The sequence below is a fragment of the Manis javanica genome, chromosome X (genome assembly GCF_040802235.1).
Source record: "Manis javanica isolate MJ-LG chromosome X, MJ_LKY, whole genome shotgun sequence".
NCBI classification, from domain to species: domain Eukaryota; kingdom Metazoa; phylum Chordata; class Mammalia; order Pholidota; family Manidae; genus Manis; species Manis javanica.
In genome coordinates this window covers 139,374,330-139,397,943 of record NC_133174.1, presented here as the reverse complement: position 1 = coordinate 139,397,943, position 23,614 = coordinate 139,374,330, and the positions used below count along the sequence as shown (strand labels likewise).

General features: G+C 48.1%; 1 protein-coding gene across 1 annotated transcript; it reads right to left on the bottom strand.

Moving 5' to 3' along the window:
- Positions 1 to 1,133: 1,133 nt before the first annotated feature.
- Positions 1,134 to 23,561, bottom strand: NSDHL (NAD(P) dependent 3-beta-hydroxysteroid dehydrogenase NSDHL). The gene is made up of 8 exons (XM_037025066.2): positions 23,422 to 23,561; positions 17,175 to 17,284; positions 13,798 to 13,956; positions 10,077 to 10,223; positions 6,562 to 6,690; positions 4,012 to 4,154; positions 2,691 to 2,793; positions 1,134 to 1,557 (listed from the first exon to the last, which is right to left on the bottom strand). The coding sequence occupies exons 2-8, from the start codon at positions 17,259 to 17,261 to the stop codon at positions 1,225 to 1,227; spliced, it is 1,101 nt and encodes a 366-aa protein (XP_036880961.1). The 5' UTR covers positions 17,262 to 17,284; positions 23,422 to 23,561; the 3' UTR covers positions 1,134 to 1,224.
- Between the last annotated feature and the right edge of the window lie 53 nt (positions 23,562 to 23,614).

The following is a 23,614-nucleotide window of genomic DNA, read 5'->3' as shown; positions in this document are numbered from 1 at the left end:
GGAGGAGGGACATAATAGAGATCAGAGAAGTAAATAAAACTGAGAAGAGTAAAACAATAGAAAAAATCAATGAGACCAAGAACTGGTTCTTGGAGAGAATAAACAAAATAGATAAAGCCCTAGCCAGACTTATTAAGAAAAAAAGAGAATCTACACACATCAACAGAATCAGAAATGAGAAAGGAAAAATCACAATGGACCCCTCAGAAAGACAAAGAATTATTAGAGAATACTATGAAAATCTATACGCTAACAAGCTGGAAAACCTAGATGAAATGGACAACTTCCTAGAAAAATACAACCTTCTAAGAGTGACCAAGGAAGAAACAGAAAATCTGAACAGACCAATTACCAGCAACAAAATTGAATTGGTAATCAAAAAACTACCCAAGAACAAAGCCCCTGGGCCAGATGGATTCACCGTTGAATTTTATCAGACATACAGAGAAGACATAATACTCATCTTCCTTAAAGTTTTCTAAAAAATACAAAAGAGGGAATACTCCCAAACTCATTCTATGAAGCCAGCATCACTCTAATACCAAAACCAGGCAAAGACCCCACAAAAGAGAAAATTACAGACCAATACCCCTGATGAACATAGATCCAAAAATACTTAACAAAGTATTAGCAAACCATATTCAAAAATACATCAAGAGGTTCAGACACCATGATCGAGTGGGATTCATCCCAGGGATGCAAGGATGGTACAACATTCGAAAATCCATCAACATCATCCACCACATCAACAAAAAGAAGGACAAAAACCACATGATCATCTCCATAGATGCTGAAAAAGCATTTCACAAAATTCAGTATGCATTCATGATAAAAACTCTCAACAAAACAGGTATAGAGGGCAAGTACCTCAACATAATAAAGGCCATATATGATAAACCCACAGCCAACATCATACTGAACAGCGAGAAGCTGAAAGCTTTTCCTCTAAGATCGGGAACAAGACAGGGATGCCCGCTCTCCCCACTGTTATTCAACATAGTTCTGGGGGTCGTAGGCACAGCAGTCAGACAAAACAAAGAAATACAAGGCATCCAGATTGGTAAAGAAGTTAAACTGTCACTGTTTGCAGATGACATGATATTGTACATAAAAAACTCGCAGGAGACCTAAGCTCAGAAGAAACTCACTAGGTCAGTTTATTGGTCCACAGAGGGGTGAGCTCTCAGCCAGGACTGCATGGAGCAGGCCAGTCTCTGCAGTGCCTCACTCGACTTTTCGCAGGTGGTGAAAGCTCTGCAGAGTCCTTTCCACGGCATCATCCATGGTGACCGGTGGCTGGTAGCCCATGACCTTTTTGGCTCTCTCACAGCTGTAATAGTGGAATGTACCAGACAGTGCAACTCGCATTGGCGTGAAAGTGGGCTGGAGATGAATGATAGGACTGATCACGGTCACCAGGAGAGACAGCAGGAGGGCCAGATAGTAGGCCACCCAGTACGGGATGTGGTACTTGGGGGCCTCATAATTGAGGCCTGTCAGGATACGGGACAAGAATGTCCAGAAAGGGATGGGTTCGTCATTGGTGATGTGAAAAGCCTGGAGAGAGAACAACAAGTTAGAAGCTTCTCCCCGCTGGAGGGAGAGGTCCACAATCAGTGTGTGGAGCTTAGTCACAAGCTGCTGGCTTAGCCAGGTCCAATATTTTGGGAAATCAGTGGCTGTTCCTTGCCTGCTCCAGCTCAGAAGTACAGGGGATATTCAGCCCACACGAACTGCAGCATTTCACGTGGTCCTCAAATCTGCCAATGTCAGCCAGTGGCAGAGACACCTTTTGGATTCTCATCTAGGGGCAGCTTTCAGGTGTAGAGAGGGAAGGCGATGCAAGCTTTACCTATCGGCCAGGATTTTAAGTGAAGCTCAGAGTATACCCTGGAAGGTATGTTTGTTAATTGAATAACTGTGTTAATCATGGTAAAACTTATGTTCAGATGCAGTGAACGGGTCCTATTACATTTCTCAAATGTACTGTGGTTGGCCAAAACCAAAGCCATACCAACCCTACCTGCCACCCTAAGAGTTATATGAGTAGGAAAATGGCAGAGGTCCGGGAGGAAAACATGAGGCCCAAGTACGGGAGATTCCAAAGGTCATGGAAACCAGGAAGATGGGGGCCATAGGAGCAGGAGGAAAGGGTGAGGGGGCAGCGTGCGCTCTCCCATGTCTGTGAGAGCTGACCTCTCCCATGTCCATCCTGCCCACTGGCATCTCCCTCTCCAAAGGGATGAGAGGCATGAGCATGGGTGGGTGATGAGGGAAAAGAAAGGAGACTTCTGGAATGATTGGGAGAGTGAGTAACAAGTACTGCACTTAGGGCATGTGGGACTGTCTCGAGTATCCAGTGGCACCCTTGGCTGGCAGCCAGGTCATATTACATGGAGCACTGTGTCCTGAATTTCTGTTCAATCTGAGCTCACTGGCTCCATATTTTGCCTGCCCCAAGCAATGTGTGGTACTGAGATAACACACTGTGGTGACACTCAGCTCCCTACCCAAGGGGCTCAACCTTGGCCCAATGGGATCCTAAAGTAGGTGCAACAGGATGCAGGGTCATGGAGGCAACTTGCCAGAGAATCCAATCACAGGGAAAAGAAATCCAAAGATGGGCAAACATGCAGGGGAAGAATGCGGTAGGCCAGTTGCTGCCGAGCCAGGAGGAACAGGCACCTTACCTTCCCCCCCAAGGCTGTGTCTTGGGCGAGGCGCTCTGCAGCCAGGATGTGTCCATGGACCACGTTCTCCACAAAGGTGAAGTCCACCAAGTTCTCCCCATTCCTGTGGGCATACAGGGCATGGTTCCACTGGGCTGATAGCACTCAGCTGCACACCCTGCAGAGCCCCTACATATGGACTCAGGGCTGCTCTCAGGTCTCAGCATTTGAGAGGTTGCTACCTGTAGAACAGCTGCCATCTGCCTTGGCAGTGTCAGCCCCTGGCACACCTAGACATCTGTAATAGTTGAAGAAGAGCAATGGACCGGGGCTCCTGGGTCTGTAGGGACAGCAGGACATGTAAGGGCCAACCAATGCATCTGAAAGCCTGGTGCCTTGCCGGCCCCATCCCAGTGTGGCCACCACTGAGGCCATCTGCCGTGGGCTCCTATTTGTACAGCAGCTCTTCAACTCCCTCCAGAATCCTCTGGGGCAGTGCCTGTCTTTGGCCTCACATTTTCTAACATTAGGGCAGCAGGGAGGTGGAGCGAGAGGCAGGAAGGCAAGGTGGCAAGGCACAGGGAGAGGAGGGGGAAAGAAAGGGGCAAAAGTAAAGGAACGTGGAGAAGCTACACTGGGGAGAGGGCCAAACTGTCCCCGTGTGCAGAGGCCCTTCCGCTGGCGCTTCCCCCTAGGGGCAATGTCACTGTTCCACTTGCCTTGGCCTGTGGGCAGACTTGCCCCTCTGAGCCTGTTCCCTCCATTTCCAAACAAGGACACATAGTTTCCCAGCCTATCCGAGAGGATGGACCAGGCTTAATAGTATCCTCCCAAAATGTATGTTCCCCCTGGGACCTATGAATGTGGCCTTATTTGGAAATAGGGTCTTTGAAGAAGTAATCAAGTTAAGATTAGGTCATCCTGGAGTAGAGTGGGCCCTAAACCCTTATAAGAGGGCAATTTGGACACAGATGCCTGGATAGAAGAAGGTCGTGTGAAGACGGAGGCAGAGACTGGAGTAATGTGTCTATAGGCCAAGGAAAGCCTAGGACTGGTGGCCACCACCCAAGGCTGGGAAAGGCTGAACCGATTCTCCCTCCAAGTCTCCTGAAGGAACCAGCCCTGCCCACACCTGGATCTCAGCCTTCTGGCTTCGTGAACTGGGAGAGAATTCATTTCTGTTATTTTAAGCCCCCCACTGTGTGGTCATCTATTGTGGCAGCCCCAGGAAATGAACCAGAGGGCAGTAGAGGAAGCCACATAAGAAAAGAGCGACCGTGATTGACCCTTGTTATGGCAGGCTCAGGAGGTCACGGAGAAGAGCAACGGTGGCCTGACTTACCCAATCACAAACTTCATCTTGCCTTTCCTGGCCGCTTCGATGAGGATGGGGACCAACTGCGGGTCCCTTGGGCCAAAAATGCCATGAGGGCGGATGGCTGTGGTTAAGAAGTTCCTGTCAGGATCATTGGCACCCAGCACTGCCTGTAGGAGAGCACACGGAGCGTGTCCATGGCAGATGTACTACAGAGGAGAAGCAGCATCTCCCACAGGGGCCACAGACACCACCCGCATCCCCAGGCTCCATCCCCCCCACCCCCCAATACAATAAAAAAATACGGTAGAGACAGCTGGGTCAAAACCAGTAAGATCAAAGAGAAAGGCCTGGGTTTGGGTTCAAAGATTAAAACGCACACATAGAGCCGGGGGAAGGTGAGCCTTGGCAGCAGTTCAAGCCAGAGATCTGAGGGTTCCAGTTACTGGGTTAGCCGTGAGCCTCCAGGGAGGCTGCTGCCGTCGGCGGGGCTCCTGCCTGAAGCTCCATGTGCTGACTGCATGTTCCCACCCGTCCCGGGCTGCTCCGGGTGGCTCTGAGTACTACCTCCTAGGAAGGGCCTCTGATGAACCCAGGAAGGCCAGGAGGAAGGGACCAGGAAGGTGGAGGGTCCGGACAAAGAAGGGCAGCGACTGGAGCGCTACAGAGGTGGGCCGATTCAGATGCAGTGCTCGGAGCAGTGTCTAACTCCTATTAACCACTCAAGAAGTGGAAGCCATTATTCCTATCACCCACTTTCAGGAAGAGAGAAAAGATGTGTTCTGCTGTGGCTGAATGGACAAACTAGAACTTTAGGGCTTGAAGTACAGAGAAATGGGTTTTGCTTCCAAAGTAAACTTCCCAAATGATTTGTTGTTACTGGTAAAGATGGGGGCCATGAAAGTACCTACCCTGATGCAGCTGAGTGCCAACAAAATGAGACGGCCCCCACCCACCGGGGCTGACCGGCCCGGTAAGGGGGCTGTGGGCGCCCCTTCTATTGCCCTGCCTAGGGTTTCTACTCTGTGGCGGCAGAACTCTAGTGTTTTGGTCCGAGCAAGTTCACCCTACTTGATTGCATTTATAGCGGCAATGCAGTGGCCTTGTGACCGATGCCCAGAGCTGCTCTGGCTCCCCTGCGAGGGCTCTGGTCCCCATGGCAGTGCAGGAAATGGCTAAGCCTTTGAATGCCCTCTACCAAGGTTCAACTCTGTTGCTAAAGAGAACAGAGTTGAAGGGGTCTTGATCAACACAGCACTCCATTTGTCATCAGTCGGGAGGTCTGAAAGCCAGCTGTGGGGGGCTGTGTGCCAGCAGCTGATCCGAGGCTCCAGGAGGGTCACTGACGCAGGTGTTACAGCTCTGCTCATTTCCTGTTGGGGACCCAAAGGCATGCTGGGGTGATACTGACGGTCTAAGCCATGGCTGCTGTTTGGAGCACCTGAGCACAAATGGTGGGAGTCCCAGGCACTGTGGATGAGAGTGCAGTGTGCAGAGGAAGGTCCGCTGCCCCTCGGGGCACGCCTGAGCAGGCGGGAGCTCTGTGCTCTAAGGAGCAGGGTGGCAGAGCCAAAGGCCGGACCTCCACACCTGGACTGGGAGGCCCTGGAGCCTCCCTGCACAGGAGTTCCTCTGGGACTTCCCGAACTGGAGTAATAGCAAACAGACGGGAGGCAGCTGGCTCTTGGGCAACACGGGGGTACTCAGGCCAGTTCTGGTTTGATATATACTGGCTGTGAAAGAAAATATCAGTGGTTGTGATATGCTGTCAACCCACGGGAGAGGGGAACTCCCAGCTACCGAGCGAGCTGGCCATGAGCACCCATGGCTTTCAGCTGAGGTAATAGCCTCAAGGTCATGTCCTCCCTTGACACTAGCCCTGGAGCCAGCTGCTGTCAGGGTCCCCAGAGCGAGCCTCAGAGCCCAAAGGCTTGGTGCTTGTCACTCAACCCAGACTGCCACCAAACCAGGTGCCCCTGTGTGAGGCAGGTGTGCCAAGTGTTAAAGTACTTTTCCTTAAGGCAAGATCCTTCCATTGTTTAACTTAACAAAAAGGGAGCAGGGGCAGGAGTGCTGCTCAAATGAAAATATGCTCAGTGTGGTAGGTGGAGTTCTGCCCGCATACTCTGGATACCATAAATTGCCTCTGATTTCCAACTTCTATCACAAATGAGTACCCCTGCCTGCACGGCACAGAGGTGGAGCGCAGACTCCAGAGTTACACTGTCTGGGGTCAGCCACCTGCTAGCTATATGGCATCAGGATGGTTCTACATCGCCATGCATTAACTGTCCTCAGCTGTAACCTGGTGACACAGCAGTCCTCCCCTTACGGGGCCACTATGAGGTTTAAATGAGGTGGTTCCTATGAATGGTTACAGCAATGTCTGGCCACATGAAGCTATACGGTTATTATTTTTAAAAGTGAATTTCATCCACAAATTTTTCTTCCCAGGTGTACTTAGGCCACAGAATACTAACTTCATATGCTCATAAACATTTTCTCTTAAGAACCTAAACCCTTCAGATGTTCATGGGCCTCGCTTGTCAATCACTCAACCAGTTCTCAGGTACGTACTCTCTCCTGTAGGATCTTGGTCTCTGTGTAGTAGTCAATGGGTTTCTTGGCATAAGGGAGGTCTTCGGTGCCATTCTTGATGTCGATGCCCTCAAAGATGACACTGGCACTGCTGGTTAAAATGAGTTTCTAATAGAGAAGAAAGGAAGATTTACAAAAATATGAGTCAGGAATGATCACTATTTAAACACTGATGATCACGAATGAAAGCAAATTAAATGGTGCCTGTTCACGACCTCTGAGTGCTACGTGCCATGAGAATTATTTACTGCAACGCCTTCCCTTTTCAGGCCTTCTTAAAAGAGAAACCAAAAGCCACCATATTTTGATCTATGTAGACTTGAGACACACTATGGTACCACATTCTGAAACAGAGGATTTCACTTTTTTTCCCTCCCCTATCACAACTGAGGGACAGAATAGACCTCCATTATTCATGGGCTCCCACTGTGGGAGTGAATCTCCGTGGGGAAGAACAGCCCACAGACTTTGAGGGAGATGTCTATCTGAAAAAGAGCCCTGGGGATTCTGATACCCACCATGGCCTGTCAGCACACCCACACGTACACACATGCACACCTATGTGCCCACTTGAGAAATGCTATTTAAAAGGAAGATGCTCTCTTATGAGGGTTCCCAGCTTGTAGCCCTCTGCCGAGGGCAGCCCATCCAGCACTGAACACCACTAGCTCAAATTCTACCTTTACCGTCTTTACCCAAAATTGCACTGGAAGTCCAAGTCAGCATGGCGGGGTAAGGTGAACAACAAGGTATAATTATTTGAAAAGAAGAAACAAAACTATCCCTATTCACAGATATTGGAAATGTCTATGTAGAAACACTATAAATATACAGAAAACATTAGAGTTCAGCAAAGTTGCTGAGCACAAAATCAATATACAAAAATGGCTCTATTCCTATGTATTAGCAATTAAAAATGAAATATGAAAGATATTATTTCAATAACCAAAAAAAGGTACATAGGAATAAATTTAAAGGATGTGCAAAATCTTTATGAAGTGTAAAACTCTACTGAAAAGCATTAAAAAGAGATTAAATAGAGGTTATGTATTTGTGGATAGGAAGACTTAATATTGGAAAAAATGTCAATTTTCTCCCAAATTACCTTTAAGTTTGATGCAATTACAGTAACAATTCCAATAGGCTTTATCAAGGAACTTGGCAAGCTGAGTTTTCTAAAAAGTATATGGACAAACAAAGAGCTAAGAACAGCCAAGCAAATTCTGAAGAATGTGGTTTGGGGGTAACTTATCCTACCAGATACTGAGATGCATCCTACAGTTTGCTTAATTGAGGCAGAACACGATGGCATGGGCAGAGATGGAAACCAGTGGAGTGGAGGAAAGAGCCAGGAAGAGACCCAAGAAGGGCGCCAACGTCTGAGACGTGCTGGGTAGGGTGCTAAGCAGTCGGGAAAGGCTGGATCGCACAGTAAATGGTGCTGAACAAGAAAACACTCAATGTCTACCTCAGCCCATATACAGACAAATTCTTGGTAAAGACTGAAGTGTGGGAAGTAACACTTTAAACCTTTGGGGGAAAAAAAACCACATTAAACAATCTTTTATCTCAGTGCAGGGAAACGTTCTCTAAACACAACACAGAAAACATTTTCTGCACTGTTGGTACCCACTAAGCTGTTCTGTCACTTCAGTGACTATGCCAGAACTACATGCATCAAGATGGAAAAATACCAAAAACATGCTGTTGGGGAAAAAAGCAAGCTGCAAGAAGATATACTCGACATGGTATCATTTTTTATGAATTTTTTAACATGCAAACCAATACCTTATGCTGGCCACACACGCAGCAAACCCAGATTCCGAACAGCGGTTTCTCATGGGTGGGGATGGACCCAATAGCATGGAGGATAGGTACACATGGGGCTTCAACTCTCCCAGTAATGTTGTTACTTGACCCCTGTTCTGGAGGATGGGTGCTAAATCACTCTGGAATCCTTTCTGGATGCCTGGGATGTTCCACTTTCAGCAAGGCAGCAGTATAATTCAGACTTCCAGTCATACGGACACAGTAGAGGGGAAGGCGCTTGGGATGTGGCATCGGAGGGTCTGATTCGAGTCCCATCTCTGTCATTTACTAGCAAAGAGACATCACTTAGCCCTCTAAATCTGGTTCCTCACCTGTTAAGTGACGTTAGTAACTCCTGGTTACCCAACAAACAGCCAATCAAGTGACAACTGCAGGGCAAAGTGTAAGGGGTCGCCGTTCTATAATCGAGCTTTTCTGGGGGTAAGCCCAGAAGAGCTCCTTCTCTGCTATTCTTGCCGGACCAGCTGACAATGCCAGGGGCTGGCTGATAACCTAGGGGTTGTCGGGAGAGAAACCCTCTGCCTCACTTCTGTCTTTTCTCTCATTCACACAGCACCTATGGCATATGGCACTGTGAAGGTGGGGTATTTGGCTGAGAGGGAGCTGTTTTGTCCAGTGGCTGGTGCCCTGTAAAAGTGATCCTGAGAACAAGGATTTATAACAATGCAGCAACATACAACATGATGGAAAGGTGTACCCATTCAGGTCTAAGTTGTAACAGGTTTCTGTTAGCTAAAAGTAAAGTTTTTCTTTAAAAATATAAGCAAGATCTGAAAAATAGTATGCTGATTTTTTAAAAAGGCTAAACACAGAATTACTATATGATACAAGAATTTCACTTCTGCCTATTTATCCAAATAATTGAAAGTAGAGATTGGAGCAGTTATATGCACACCCATGCTCTTAGCAGTAAGATTCACAATAAAAAAGGTGGGAACAACCTAGTGTCCATGGATGGATGAGTGGAGGAACACAATGGAATGTTATTCAGCCACAAAAAGAAGGAAGTCCTGGCACACACGCCAGCGTGGAGGGACCGTGAGAACACTGTGCTAGTCGAGTAAGCCAGATGCAAAAGGTATAAATAGGGTCTGAGTCCACTTCTGTGAGATCCCTAGAGTGGTCAGATTCATAGAGAGAAAGGAGAACAGCCGTTACCAGAAGCAGAGGGGAAGGGGACACAGGGAGCTGTTGTTTAAAGGGCACACAGTTTCAGTGTGGGGAGACAGAAAAGCTTTGGAGAGGAATGGATGGGGGGAATGGTTGTACAAACTGTGAATGCACTTAATGCCACCGAACTGTACACTTAAAAATGGTTAAAACAGTAAATACTGTTTATATAAACTTATATATTCACCACAGTGTATGTATGTATATACATGCATACAACACATACATAGGGATTGCCGCAATAAAAGAGCAGAAGCGGTATCTAAATTCTGTAGCTCTTTAACCAAAGACTAAGAAGCCCTACGGTCCTCAGATGGTCTATTCAGATGGGCGGAATATCCCAGCCGAAACTGGCCCAGCAGTTGCTAGAGCTCAGTGTTCAGGATGTGCACAACACTTCAGGAAGCAAGCCTGGCTAGGCCCAGGAGGACAGCAGGAAGAACCCTGCTCCCCACACAAGTCCCCGGCAGCACTCCCTCCAGCTCTCCCCTTACCTGAACCCCAGCCTCTTTGCAAGTTTCAATGACATTCTTGGTGCCAATGTAATTCACTCTATAAAAGAGTTCCTTGTTGTTACTGGATGGTGGGGGTGATGCACAGTGGAAAACTGTGTTGACACCTTTTAGAGCTGGGTACAGATCCTGGAAAAGCAAATGGCGACAAAAAAACAATCAGTCCAGTTCGAGACAAGTAAACAGCCTCCTCACACTCCCAGTCTCCAATCAGTGGCACATAGGTGTCTTGCCCTTTTATAATTCTACAGTTAACACGGATAGAAACCATATTGTCCCTTTCATCATTCCCTCCCCACTGACTGGTCCCCCCAAAAACTGGCTTGGCACACAAGAAGCTTGTGGGATCCAGACAGAGGCAACATCTGTGCCTCTGTGCCCCATGGTGGTGAGGGGCACACCTGAGGGTAAAACTCCTGGGGAAGAGGAGCTCACACATACAAATCATAACTCACAGGAGAGTCCCATACCATGAAAGACAGTGTAAACAGCCAATACACAGGAGCATTCCTTTCTGTGAAACTAGATATAACACAGCAACCTGGAAGGGACTGAAAACAGGTATGTCTAATTTACTGCTCACAGGAACCAGAGCTCCCTAGAACAATGGCTCATTAAAGATCTGCGGCAGGAATTAGACAAGACGAGCTGGGAACACCTTGTCATACCAGAAAGTAGAGAAGCTAGCCACGACTCCTGGGGTCCTGTTAAAAGATTATCTAGTGGTACAAACTGCCAATTATAAAGTAAAAAGTTGTGGGGATGAAGGTATAGCACTGGGAGCTGCCCGTAAGATTGAAATAACTCGATATGGTGACAGGTGGTAGCTGCACTTATTGTGGAGAGCATTTCAGATTGTAGATAATCGGCAGATCACTATGTTGTACACCTGAAGTTGATACAATATTGTATACCAACTATACTGCAATTAGAAAAGCAACAACGCAAACAAAGGACTCAAGAGCCAACTTGAAGAGGCTCCCACTGGCCAAGGAGGGGACACTTTGATCAGTCAGAATAAGAATTCCTTCTGCAAACTGGTTAATAAAGGGAAAGAGTCAAGCATTTATTCTGCATAAGGTACAGAGATTTGATCTAATAAAGGGAATGATAGCATGTCACCATTTTGAAAAACCTTAATCAATAAGATCTAGAAATGATCATAGATAGATATTAACATCACCAGGAGAAAGATAAGCCCTGAAGCCTGGCAAGTTTAGAAATTATAGAGATAAGGAGACTGAGTAGGGGGAATTGGTGAGGCAGAAGAAATGAGTGGGTGGGATGGCCTGCATGGTAGGTGAAGACCTAGCCGGAGCACTTCCACAGGCAAATGGAGGGAGCTGTCAAAGGCAGCAGGCTCAAAGGGCTCTCTGAGCTCTGCTTTGAGCAGGAGAGAGGTGTGGGGTCTCACATCGTGACGCTCTGCTTCTGGAAGGTGTCGCTGTGTGTGCAGATGGCTGCCGTCTGGTAGAAGGATAAGCTGCTGGTGTGGGAGAGAAGGGTGGGAGCGTCCTTAGCGGGACTGCTGAGTAGGGAGGAAGAGAAAGGCTCCACTTGGCACCTAGAGTATCTGCAGAGGCGTGTGACACAGGCAGGTCTGTGATGTGGAGTCGGGAGGCACCACAGGGCCACTCAAAGGCCACGGCTATGAAGAGACAAAAAGCTTGTTTTTCTTCTTCAGCCCCATTCACCTGCCCAGAAAACCCCAAGGAGGGGAACTGGATTTAACCAGGGCTGGGTTTATAGCCAGGAAGTACAGCCTAATGGGGAGGCTTATGTGTCTGCTTGGCTAGGCTCCTGTCCCATTATTCCATCAACAATAGTCTAGGCTTTGCTGTGAAGGCAGTTTGGAGCTGTGGTTAACTCTATCATCAGTTGGCTTTAAGTGAAGGAGATTATCCCCCATTATCTGAGTGTGATACATCCAATCAGTGAAAGGCCTTAAGAGCAAAGACTGAGGTTTCTGTAAGGAGTTCTGCCTCAGGACTGCAGCATGAGCTCCGGTGCGACTTTCTGGCCTGCCAGCCTGCCCTGCAAGTTTCAGACTCACCAACTCCACAATCCCAGGAGCCAATTCTTTGCAACAACTCTCATTCCCTCTTTCTACACAAGCAAGCAAGGTGGTGGGGACACGAATGGCACATGGTACAAGATAGCCAGTTGTCTGGGTGGGCTCAAAACATTGGTGCAGTGGAGGCCTCCGAGGGCATGAACTGGTAGTGCTCAGAGTGCAAGAGAGATCACAGAGAGGACACATTTATGGGTCTAGGGAGTGAAGAGACACGGAGGCTGAGGAGGGGTGAGATGACGGCATTGGCAGGGTCATCTCTGCGAGTACTGGACTTGCCGACAATGAGGATGAAGCCCACACCGGCTGTGAGCACAGATCACTAAGAAACGAGATGGAGTTGCCCGGGAAGGGATGGTGGTGGCTGTCGCAGGGTGCAGGGATATGGACAGTCTGCTGGCATCAAAGCTGGAGGGAGCTTAGGGCAGAGTGAGGGCAGTTGCCCAGAAGACTGGGCAGTGTGGGAGAGAAAATGGCCTGCACTTTGACAGGGTTGCAGGGGAAGCCGTGGCCTTAAAATTCATATAACAAAACTATGGCAAATGACACAATGTTAAGAATGGGCCAAGAATAAGAGCCCAGAGACAAGCTGAGGGAAATCGTTCACCATATATACAGCATGCAAAGGGCTGGCGTCCCAAACAGGAAGGGATTACAGATCCATAAGGAAAACAAGCCCCCAGACAAATGGGCAAAGGTCAGCAACAAGCACTTTGCAGAAGAGGCGGAACGAAGGGCCCGGAGCCCGGCAGCCTGGGTGGGGAGGCTGCGGGACTCTAAGCAGTGCCAAGCTATCATTTTACACCTTTCCCAACAGCAAATACCTAACTCTACGAGCATCGGCAGTGGGTGTGGGTCACCGGGGATCCTAACCCGCTTGCTGGTGTGAATAGAAAATTGACATGGCAGCTTTGTCCACTGATTTGGCAACATCTATTAAAATTCAAAATATTAATATTCTGTGACATGGGTAAGGCTTGAAAACATTATAGTATATGAAAGACAGTACTAAAGGACAAATATCGTATTTACACTTCAACGAAATGTCCAGAATAGGCACATTCACAGGGACAGGAGATGAGTGAGTGCCAAGGGCTGGGAGGGTAGGAAAGGAGAAGGAGAATGACTGATAAAGGGCCTGGGGCTCTTCCGGGTGATGGGAACGTTCTGGAATGAAACAGTGGTGGCAAGTGCACAACTTTGTGAATATACTAACAGCCACTGCATTTTGCACTTTAAAAATGTGAAGTTTAAGAATGTGAATTACACCTCAATAAACAAAAATTAGACCCAGCAATTGTACTTTTGGTGTATACTCTGAAGCAGCAGTCAGCACAATACAGCCTGTGCACAACTTTGTAAATGAAGTTTTAGTGGCACCCAGCCACACCCAGTGGTTCACTGGTTTCCATACTGAGCACTGCAGAGTGGAGTAGTGACAGAGACGACTGCTATTCATTCTAAGTAGTAAGAATGTGGGTACATGTTAAATCCTTTCCTATAACTTTAACATTTTTCACAATCAGAAAAGAGTTTTTGGAAACAAGTTGGCTAGCCTCTGAGCTGGGGAAGTGGTTGGCGGGTTCCCTCTGTGGGCCTGTGGGGAAACAGCAAGGCTTGGTGATCCATTACCTGTTGGCTGCAGAGGTCGCCCAGAAAAAACTGCACCTGGGGGTTGTCGAACCCTTGCCGCATATCAAATACATTGACAGTGTAGCCTCTTGCCAGCAATTGCTCCACCATGTGCTGCCCCAGGAACCCAGAGCCTCCAATCACTGTGCACTTCTTGGCCTGCAGAAAGAGGGATGGTGGCGGGTACAGGTGTGGTGAAAACTGGAAGCTATAATGAGCCTAGACTCACGCCTCATGAGCCACTGTCACAGTAGGTCCATTTCTTTGCTTGCTTGTTTGAAACTCTTCAGCCAAGTTGGAAGCTTTATGTAATTCTGCCGTTCTATCACCAGTGGCAACCCCTTCTCCTGGAGGAGAGGAGGCAAAGAGAGGTAGCAAAGATACTGAGACAGACTTTGGCTGCATTGGATGACCCAATACATGCTGTGTGTTTAATGAAAGGAAAGGAGGCATCTCTGAAAGAAATTAAACCACCTATGATCAAAACTGGACAATCTTAACAAAAACCCAAAAGTGGGTCCCGACATACCCCAGGCACTTCCAAGGCAAAGCAGAGCAAAGCAAAGCAAAGCAAAACACACCACCACATGCCACCCACTCAACTGACTTCTTTCTGCATTTAAAACAGAAGAAGCAAGCACAGGCTCCACACTTGAAGGAGAAAGTCAGCCCCTTTCCCTCCCCAACCACCATGGGGCTGGGCTGTGTGGCACTGGGTTGTCACCTAACTCCTTCTGGCCTTAGTATATCCATCTAAGGCTGTGTTGCCCTCTGATGGGATCTCTTGGCAGGGATTGGGGAGCTGTTAATCAGCCAGGCCCAGAGCTTGGAGCTTCTCTAAGTGCTAAGGAAGATGATGCATCACGGAAGAGCTATGGTGTTTACATTTCAGCGTCCACAACATGTGCACTTTCCTGGCTAAATTCTAATTCTGGCAACTGGAGATAATGGAAGAACAGAGCCTCCAGGGAGTCAGTGAAAAACTGTGGCTGTTGCACACTGATTAAGCTGGCTACAATTGTCCCTAAAGGTGGACCTGTGATATCCCTCCTCTCTGAGGTCTTTGTGAAACTGTTATCTGGACTTCCTTAAGATGACAAATTCCCATTCTTCCTAAACTCATGTATCGTAAACCAAAGTTGGTTGTGGAAACTAAAGACCTTACGGAAATTCTGTTCCTGATTAAATAACAAACAAACACCCTACTTACTCCTTAAATGCCTATACAACTGAGATATGCAGCAAACACAGAAGGTAACAGGGTCCTTCTATAGATACGTGCCTCCCAACCTGGTGTCCCATGTGGAGACGGCTCTGTAGCTTTAGCATCATATGCTCAGACATGTGTAATCCACTGACAACTGGCCTCATTATTCCCCCCCACCCCAAGTTATCTTCTTAACCCATCCTTGTCTACATTTTATTTCGATTACTCCCATACACCTGTAGTCATATCCTGTGAAATAAATTTGCACCTTGACTGAAATTTCTAAGAGATCCCCAGAGCACAGGGAAATTAAATACACAAACTCCATTAGATCCCCTTTTTGGCAACTGCTTCCCTGCCACCACTCCTCACTGGGCCGGCTATGCAGGCAAATGCAGTTCTTTAGTGTAACTGAGCGTCTCTGCTTCCCAAACTGATTCTTCTTGGTTTACTAAGTTTGCTGAGCCCAAAGAAGGTCAGAACTAGACATGTTTTGATAGCATCCCAAAGGATTTCAGACTCTCTTGTTTATATTATCTGGCATCTCTAGTTACAGTTGCTTCAAGGTTGACAGTCTAATTTAAAAAAAATCAAATAACCTTGCTGTTATGTCCAGTATAATTTCATTTCATGATTTTATATGTGAGCAATCCATGTTTTTCTCTTCGACAGTGATGTGGATTCTTTTATTATACTGACTTGGGGTGAGTGGGCCAATGACTGCTTTTCAGAGAGTTTGTAATGATGAGAAGTGAACTGGCATTTACCACAGAGAAGTCAGATGTGTGACAGGACCATGTCTTTAATCACACCTATAATGTTATGTGGCGATAGGAGGTTATGTAAAATAACCCCTTATTTTGCATGGCCATTAAAGATGGTGCAGAGGAAGTGGGCACAGTGGGCAAGAAGGAATATGTACTAACAGGTAAGAATAAAACTCCAAACTGGAAACAAAATGGGTTACTGAGGAGAGTTATAAAACTGACATCTTAGAGCTTTAAGAATAGGAAAGAAAGCCATCTAGACAAACAATTTTAATTGCAATATGATCTCAAGATAAAAGAATGGTCTAGGCCACAGGGTTTCTTCCAATCTTTTCTATATTCCTTTGTCTTTAGCTGTGGGCCCCTGTTTTCACAAAGTGTTACACAGAGGCATATATAAGTTAAGATGGAAGTGTTCCTTTTATTTTAATAGTTTAAATTTATAACTTTTACTTCCTATAAAGTCAGCCAAGAAGGAACAACCACTGATACAACCACTGAAATCTAGATTGTTTGTTGGTTGCTGAGTATCGGTAAACATTTAGACAAATCAGAAGTACAGATGGGAGCGGCTCTGCTGTTTTGTCTGATCACTAGAATCTCAGTTTAGCCTTCAAATACAGAGGCCCAGAGGAGGCTATACTCTGAGCTGCACACCAAAACTAGGGTTATCTGGTGGCCCACAGGAACCTCCTAGGTATCTCTAATTTATTAACATTTGATACAAACACATTTTACCTTGGTGCGATTACATTTCTGAGGCATGACTACATTTCTTGGCATTCGTTAAAAGTGAAACTGAACCAAACCTTTTGCAGATTTATGTGAAGAATCTCCAGGAGGCTTGACAATTCCTCAAAGCCCTTTCTGAGGCTTGTGACACTAGACCTTAGGAGGCTTTGTTAGTGCCACTGTACGCACAGGGAAGGCTTCTACCATTCTACCCAGAAGCCCCATCTTGCCTGCTGGAGGCCACAGGAAGGCAAACTGAGGTTCCCAGCTGACGGCCAGCAGTTACTGCCAGGTATGTGAGTGAGACCACTCAGAACTCACACCTCAGGAGGGTCTCCATGTCTGCAGCTCTGTGAATGAGCTCCAGGGAGACCACCCAGGGACCCCCCAGCCCCCCGCTGGGCCCAGCCCAAACCACAGAATTATGAACCAAGAAATGGGTGCTGTTTTAAGCCACTACATTCTGACATTTTTTGTTACACAGCAGTAACTGATACCTTAAAGATATATATTGTATACAGAAAATCAACACTCAACCCACTGATGAATTTAATAAGTGTATCAAATATAACTTTTAACACACAGCGAAATATCAGTGGCTTGCAGATATGTATGTGCTTGACTTTCCCCTTATCTGGTTTCGGTTAGCCTTTTCTTCTGTCAGTACTCACTTTTGGAATGTCTTCTGTCAAATGTGTCTGTGGGACCTGGTCTCTCATTGGCTCACCAACTGCTTGTTCCATTTCAGCTCCAAGCATGGCCGTGCTTGCGATGAACTTTTCTTAAAGACAAATGTAGAGATAGACATTTATATTGTACAATCCAAAACACCTTTCAGCTGTTAAGTGTTTTGTGTGGATGCCACCCCCTGGGTTGAGTTTTCAGAGCTGAACCGTAGCTGTAGCTGTCGGATCAGGCACTCAGCTGTCTCTCCCGAGGCTGGGCTTCCAGCTCACTGCATGCTTGGAGGAGAGGATGTTAAATAACCTTATTCATCGGTTATAACAAAAAGAACATCTTTGGCATCATAGCTTTTCCCATGGCACTCCATGTGCTTCAGTTATTCCCTGTGTCCCTTGTGTTGACCGTTAGATTGTAGCAGTGCAGAGGGAAAGGCACAGACCTAGGGAGTCCTGGGCTCTGGGGCTGCCTCATCACACGCTGGGGAAATCCGCCCAAGTTGTGTCTCTTTATTGCAGCTCAGCTTCCTCACCAGGAAAATGGCCTAAGTGCTCAGCCCCACCATGCCAGGACATGGGACGCGAGGACTGCGGCAGGAGACGGGCTCTCCTTGGTGACAGTAAGCCACCCCAACGGCGTGTGAAAGAACTGAGTGTCTGGGGCCATCAGAAACCCTCAGGAAGTGGTCAGAGTATGGCGGGGACCAAGCAGTTCACACACAGAGCACAGCAAAGCACATCAGCTGACGAAGTCCCACACTGATACTAAGCAGAGAGTAGTTTAAAGAGAAGCTTTGGTGATGGCCCTTAGGATGCACTCCTCTCTTCACTCCCCCATAACACTGAATTTCAAAGAGGAGTCATTCAATTTTGGGTTATGACATATTTGATGTTGCACCTGTTTTCTTGGTTGTAGTAAATTTACTTAAGTCACGTATCCCCTAACATCTGGAGACAGTAAAAACCATGACAAAGAAGAGTCTAACTCTCATCAAAGGCTAGATTCAGAGAACACTCTGGCAGCCAGTGTTGCTGGGGTCTCAAACACCGTGATGGCTCTGATAATAGTTCCACTGCTTTTGTGACACACACACACACAGAGTCATGTGTCCCTACAGGCAATGATTTTGTGGGAGGTTGAAATGTCCTTGAAAATGGATGTTTGGATCCTCAGTGTCTGATGGGGCCATTTTGAGAAAACACATTTCTGAAATCATAATGAAAGTTATCATAACAATTCATTTCAAAATCTCACTTTCTGGGGACCTTTTCAGAATGCATATAATGAGTAAGCAAAGTTGGCTTATAGTTCTATGCCTATCCCATCCCTCTTTCTATCCCATCATCCTCCTGGTGTTGGCAAGGGGCCCTGCCATCTTTTCACCCTCACAGAAGACATGCTTCCATGGGGGACAGAGGCCTAGCAAATGAGCATGCAGGAGTTCTGTCTGTCGTGGTTGCTGCTGTATCTCGGCATGAAGCACACTGCCTAGAACAAAGCAGGCACTCACATTTCCAGTGAACTCATGGGTACACAGTGTATGTACACGCCCAGGCAGACCTCCTTCTGTGCTTCACCACACACATCCAGACGCGATCTAAGACACAGGAGCCTCACTGGGGGCAAGTGGGTTTGTTATTTTTCTGATGGTGCTGAGCTCATGAATACCCACTGCTGGGTTCTTATGCAATTTCCCCTGATGCTGAGGGAAGCAAGAGGAAATGAAAGCGCAGGAGGCATGTGGAGGGATGTAGTCACAAGCCAAGGACTCCTGGAGCTGCCAGAAGTGGCAAGAGGTGAGGAAGAGTGGCAAATGGCCTCCCCTAGAGCCTCCAAAGGGCCCACAGCCCTGTAGACACCTTGATTTCTGGCTCCTGGTCCCCCGTCCTGTGAGAGAAATTTCTGTTGTTTTTAGCCACTGAGTTTGTGGGCATCTGTTAGAGCAGCCCCAGGAAATCAGAGCAGGTATTCTTTGCATTCCTGAAATGTCAAATAGCACAGCTGCCAATCCCATAGCCCACTGTACCACCAGAAAAGCAGGAAGCCGCACACCTGGTCCCCTACCTCAACCTCTAAGGGCAGAAACTCATCCTGTCCCCCAAGGATCCCCACTGTTCAAACAGCGCTCATGTAATCCTCAGCCAAACAGCCTCTTGTAAAGACAAAAACAAAATGGAATCTACACTGTCTCAAATTACATACAAGTCATTTTAAAGTTTGTAAATACTCTGAGCCAAAGAAGCATTTTGGTGATACTTGAGTTGTCTCTAGGGGCTGGTGTACCCAGGACTAGCTGAGGGAATGAGTCTGATCCCACTGGCAAGTCCCCCAACCTAAATCCCCCATGTGATATATGCTCAGGTTAAAGTGAAGACCAAGAATAGTTCTAACTGAATAGACAATTCTCCAGAAAAGACAATCTTTACAAATGGCCAATGAGCACATGAGAAGGTCCATCATCACTAATACTAGGGAGATGCAATTCCAAACCACAATGCACCTCACATCCATTAGGATGGCCATCATCAAAACAGAAAATAACAAGTACTTATGAGGATGAAGAGAAACCAGAACCCCTCCTCTGGGTATATATATGCCAAAACACTGAAAGCAGGGATTTGAAAACATATTGGTATGCCCACTATTTGTTCATGGCAGCACCATTCACAGTAGCCAAAAAATGGAAGCAACCCAAATGTGCATTGATGGATGAATAGAAAAACAAAATGGAATACTAGCTTTAAAAAAGAAGGGAATTCAGTCAGTTATGGAATGGGACAAAATATTTGCAAACCGTGTATCTAATAAGACGTTACTCTTCAAACTATATTAGGAACTTTAACTAAATAGTAAAAAGAAAAAACCCAATAGCTTAATTAAAACATGGGCTAAGGACTTGAACAGACACCTCTCCAAAGAAGCATACAGATGGCCAATAAGCATATGAGAAGATGCTCAGCAAAGACGAAAGGGAGGCCATGGAAAGCAAGTAGCCCAATGTCCTTCCTGCTGAAGCACATTCCCAACCACTGAGTCCTGGACACAAAAGGGACAGTCTGTCCATTTCAAGCCAGATAGAGACAAGTGTTCCCCCTTCTGAGAATGTGGGAGATCAGGCGCTTTGGAAAGGGTAAATGCAGAGTGACTCAGAGGCACGTACTGAGGCAGTCAGGGCCCTGACTGCTGCCCTGTCTGAGTTCAGGGCGGGGAGCTGAGACGTGGCTCCTGCCAGCTCATCACTAGTCTGTGGACAGACAACGCCTGTCTGTGCAGGAGAGCCACAAACAGGACTCAAGGCAAAATGCACTTCCCCAAAGGATTCAATCAGCCCAACCTTGTCCTTTCACAGACCTGGGATGTCCATGTGTTTCTATTAGTCTTTCTTTTCTCCGCTTGTCTTTTTACTCTTAGGACACATAAAGGCCCTGGCTCTGAATCTGCAGCAGCCACCAGAAAACCCTTCAGCGTGCCTGTGAGATTTAGCTTACGCTGTTCCCTCCCCTTGGAGGATCTTCCCTCCCACCTCCACAGTGAGCTCCTCCTCATCTTTCAAGGTCTAGCTCAACTGTCATCTCTGTGAAACCTCCTCCCCCTACCTAGGCCAGGTTAGCTGTTTCCTTAGCACTTGTTTCTGCTTCCACTCCAACCCTCTGCACACTGGTTTATACTTTTTCCCCATGTTCGTCTTGGCCCATGAGGTGGCGAGCCCCTGGAAGGCCAGCAAAGAGCCTAGAGTGGGATACGGGTTGAACTGTGCTGCTGCAGCTGGTCTAAGAGGCCTTGTGTGTACGGCAGCAGTCCTTCCTGCCAGCTCAGAGCTGCTGTGGGGCTCAAACAAGCTGTAGTGGGGAAAAGGGGAGCTGCAACGTATAAAGGAACCCTGTGTGTCAGCTCGTTCCTTCAGGTGTTCTCACACTCACAAGTCACTGACTGTCATCCACTGACAAGTGAAAACTGCATGAGACACAGCACAGACCTTCAGGGACCTGCCATCTAGTGTGGGAGACAGACTTGGCAGAGAACTGCAGGAGGGCCTTTGAGCTCTGATGAAGGTAAACCCAGAGCAGGATGCCTGGTCCAAGAAGGCGATCCCTAAACTGAGTTCTCAGGGCTCGGAAGGAGTGAGGCAAACAGAGGGGGTGGGTGTCCTGAAAGCTATTCCAAGGATGAGGTGATGGTACATGGCCAGTATGTTCTGGCAACTATGTGACAAGTTGTGTCACAGTGAGTGTGAAGCAACATTGGGACCAAAGTTGAGAACAGGAAGAGGCTGTGTTATCAGGTTAGGAGAAGATGGGGGAACCCCTGGAAATGGTGAGTAGTGGTGAATGTTAAGATAGGAAAGATCACTCTGGCTGCAGCATGGGGAAGGGTTTTAGCCAAGTCTAAGGCTCTAGGCATGCCAGGAAGGGGGAATGACACAAGCAAATTAGAGAAGAACAAATACGGCTTGAAAAGCTGCTAAATGTCAGGTCCTTCTACATAAGAGTATGCTGTTCTGTTAAGAATCATAGTTAGGAATCATAAGCATCGGTGTGGGAGACAGTACTGGTCTCATTCATCAGATGAGAAACTGAGGTTCAGAGAGGTCAAGCAACTTGCCCAAAGTCACACAGCTGGGAAATGGCCAAGGAAGAACTCGTGGTTCTTCCTTCTACTCTGCCAGGCTGCCATCCCACAGACTGAAAAATAGGTCAGGGAGGGACACGAAGTTAGAAGGACTTCGGGCAAAACTGGGCAGGAGGCTCAGATGCCAGGCTCAAATGTCAGGACTTTACTCTGTGGTCATGGGAAGTCTCTGAAGGCTTAAGAGCATGGGGGTGACCTGAGCAGAGCTGTTCACTGGGAAGATTAACCTGGTGGAGCAGGGTGGATGAGACAGGTGAGGAGCAGGAAATGAGCAGTCATTCAGCCAAAATGTATTGAGCACTTAATATGCTGCACCTCACCACGCCAGCTAAGATGAACCAAGCAAAGATGCCTGCCCTCATTGAGCTTACCTTCTAGTGTGTGGGAAATAAAGAACAAAATAAGTAAGTGGAATATATGGTAGGTTAGAAGGTGATAAGTACTATGGGGGAAAAAAAGTGGCGCAAGGTGTGGGTCTTAAGTGTGTTAGAGACTGCAGTGCTAAACAGGGTGCTAAGGGTGGCTCACTGAGGTGACAGTGGAGCAAAGACATGGAGAAGGGAAACAAGTGGACCAAGCAGACGGGCAGCTGGATCCGAAGTTCTAAGACAAGAGTGTGCCTGTGCATGTGAGGCCCAGCAAAGAAGCTAGCGTTCAGGGGAGAGGAGGGGGCATGTCATGCCTCGCCTTGCAGATGATGGTGCGGAGTTCAGCTTGTACGAGATGGGAGGCTGCTGGTGAAAAGCCTGAATTGGGAGAGGAGCAGCAGAGGTGGAAAAGAGGACAAAACTGACATGTGAGGGGGAGAAATGATAGAACTTGGAAGCTGGTTAATGGAGTGCAGACAGAAACAGAGAGTCGAGTAGAACCGAAAGGGTCTGGACCTGGTTCATGCTCAAAGGCGAGAGGGCAAAGGGCAGGTCAGTGAACCATTTCATTGGACAGATGCTAATAAAAACCTCAGGGCTTCCTCAGCTTGAGAAACTTCAGCTGTGTCGTGGATGGCTAGAGTGGAGGCAGGTAAGGGCTGAGAGCCCTCCTACACTGGGCTGGCTGAGGGCCTCCCCTCGCACCCCCCCGTTATCATTCTCCAAGCATGCCTCACACTTCCAAACTTCTCGGTGACGGCTCACGGGGGTGTCTGGGCCTGGAATGTTCCTCCCTGTCCACCTGAGTGTTTGGGTAACAAAGAGAGTTTATTTCGACGCCTTCTTCCCCCCATGCTCGCTCCTACCCCCCTCACTCTCCTCAAAGTCACAGGCGCCTGGGCTGCTGTAGGCGGGGCGAAAAGTCAGCGATCCTCTCTTGGGATGTGGCCTGGGGGACGGGGGTGCTCTCCAAGGGGCACCCTCAGAGAAAGAGCTTCGGCGGACTGGGGTTCTGCCAGCCGTGCAAACCTCGGTGACAATGCTCGGCACGTCCCTTCCCTTCGCCGGGTGTCTGTACCCCCGTGAGTAGTCCCCCCCCCCCCCCCCCCCCACGACACGCAAGGTCACGGTCTTCTCCGACCCTGGTCAGCCTGCCTTAGGCGAGCCCAGAAAGCCCCGGCACAGGCGCGCCCGCCGCCCCTCGCCCTCGGGCCCGGTCGCGCACAGCGGCGGCCCTTACCCGTCCGTGGGCCGCGCCCGGCCGGCCTCAGCGCGCCCGCAGCCTGCGCCCGCCGAGCTCCCGCCGCCCGCGGCCGCCGCCTCCGCCCCGCCCGCGGGAGCCGAGGGTCTGCAGACGCTCCTCCGCCCTGGGATTGGCTCGGCGCGGCGCCGGCTCGGCGAATCGGCGCCCCGGGCGTGCTCCTGCCCAATGA

What these genes read in the sequence shown, in the direction of transcription:
- NSDHL (XM_037025066.2), bottom strand. Translation starts at nt 17,261, where the DNA reads ATGCTTGGAGCTGAAATGGAACAAGCAGTTGGTGAGCCAATGAGAGAC. An exon ending in TGACAGAAGACATTCCAAAA is followed by an intron (nt 13,957 to 17,174) that starts GTGAGTACTGAC and finishes CTCTTTCTGCAG; the next exon opens with GCCAAGAAGTGCACAGTGAT. An exon ending in CCAAGATCCTACAGGAGAGA is followed by an intron (nt 4,155 to 6,561) that starts GTACGTACCTGA and finishes GCTCTCCTACAG; the next exon opens with GCAGTGCTGGGTGCCAATGA.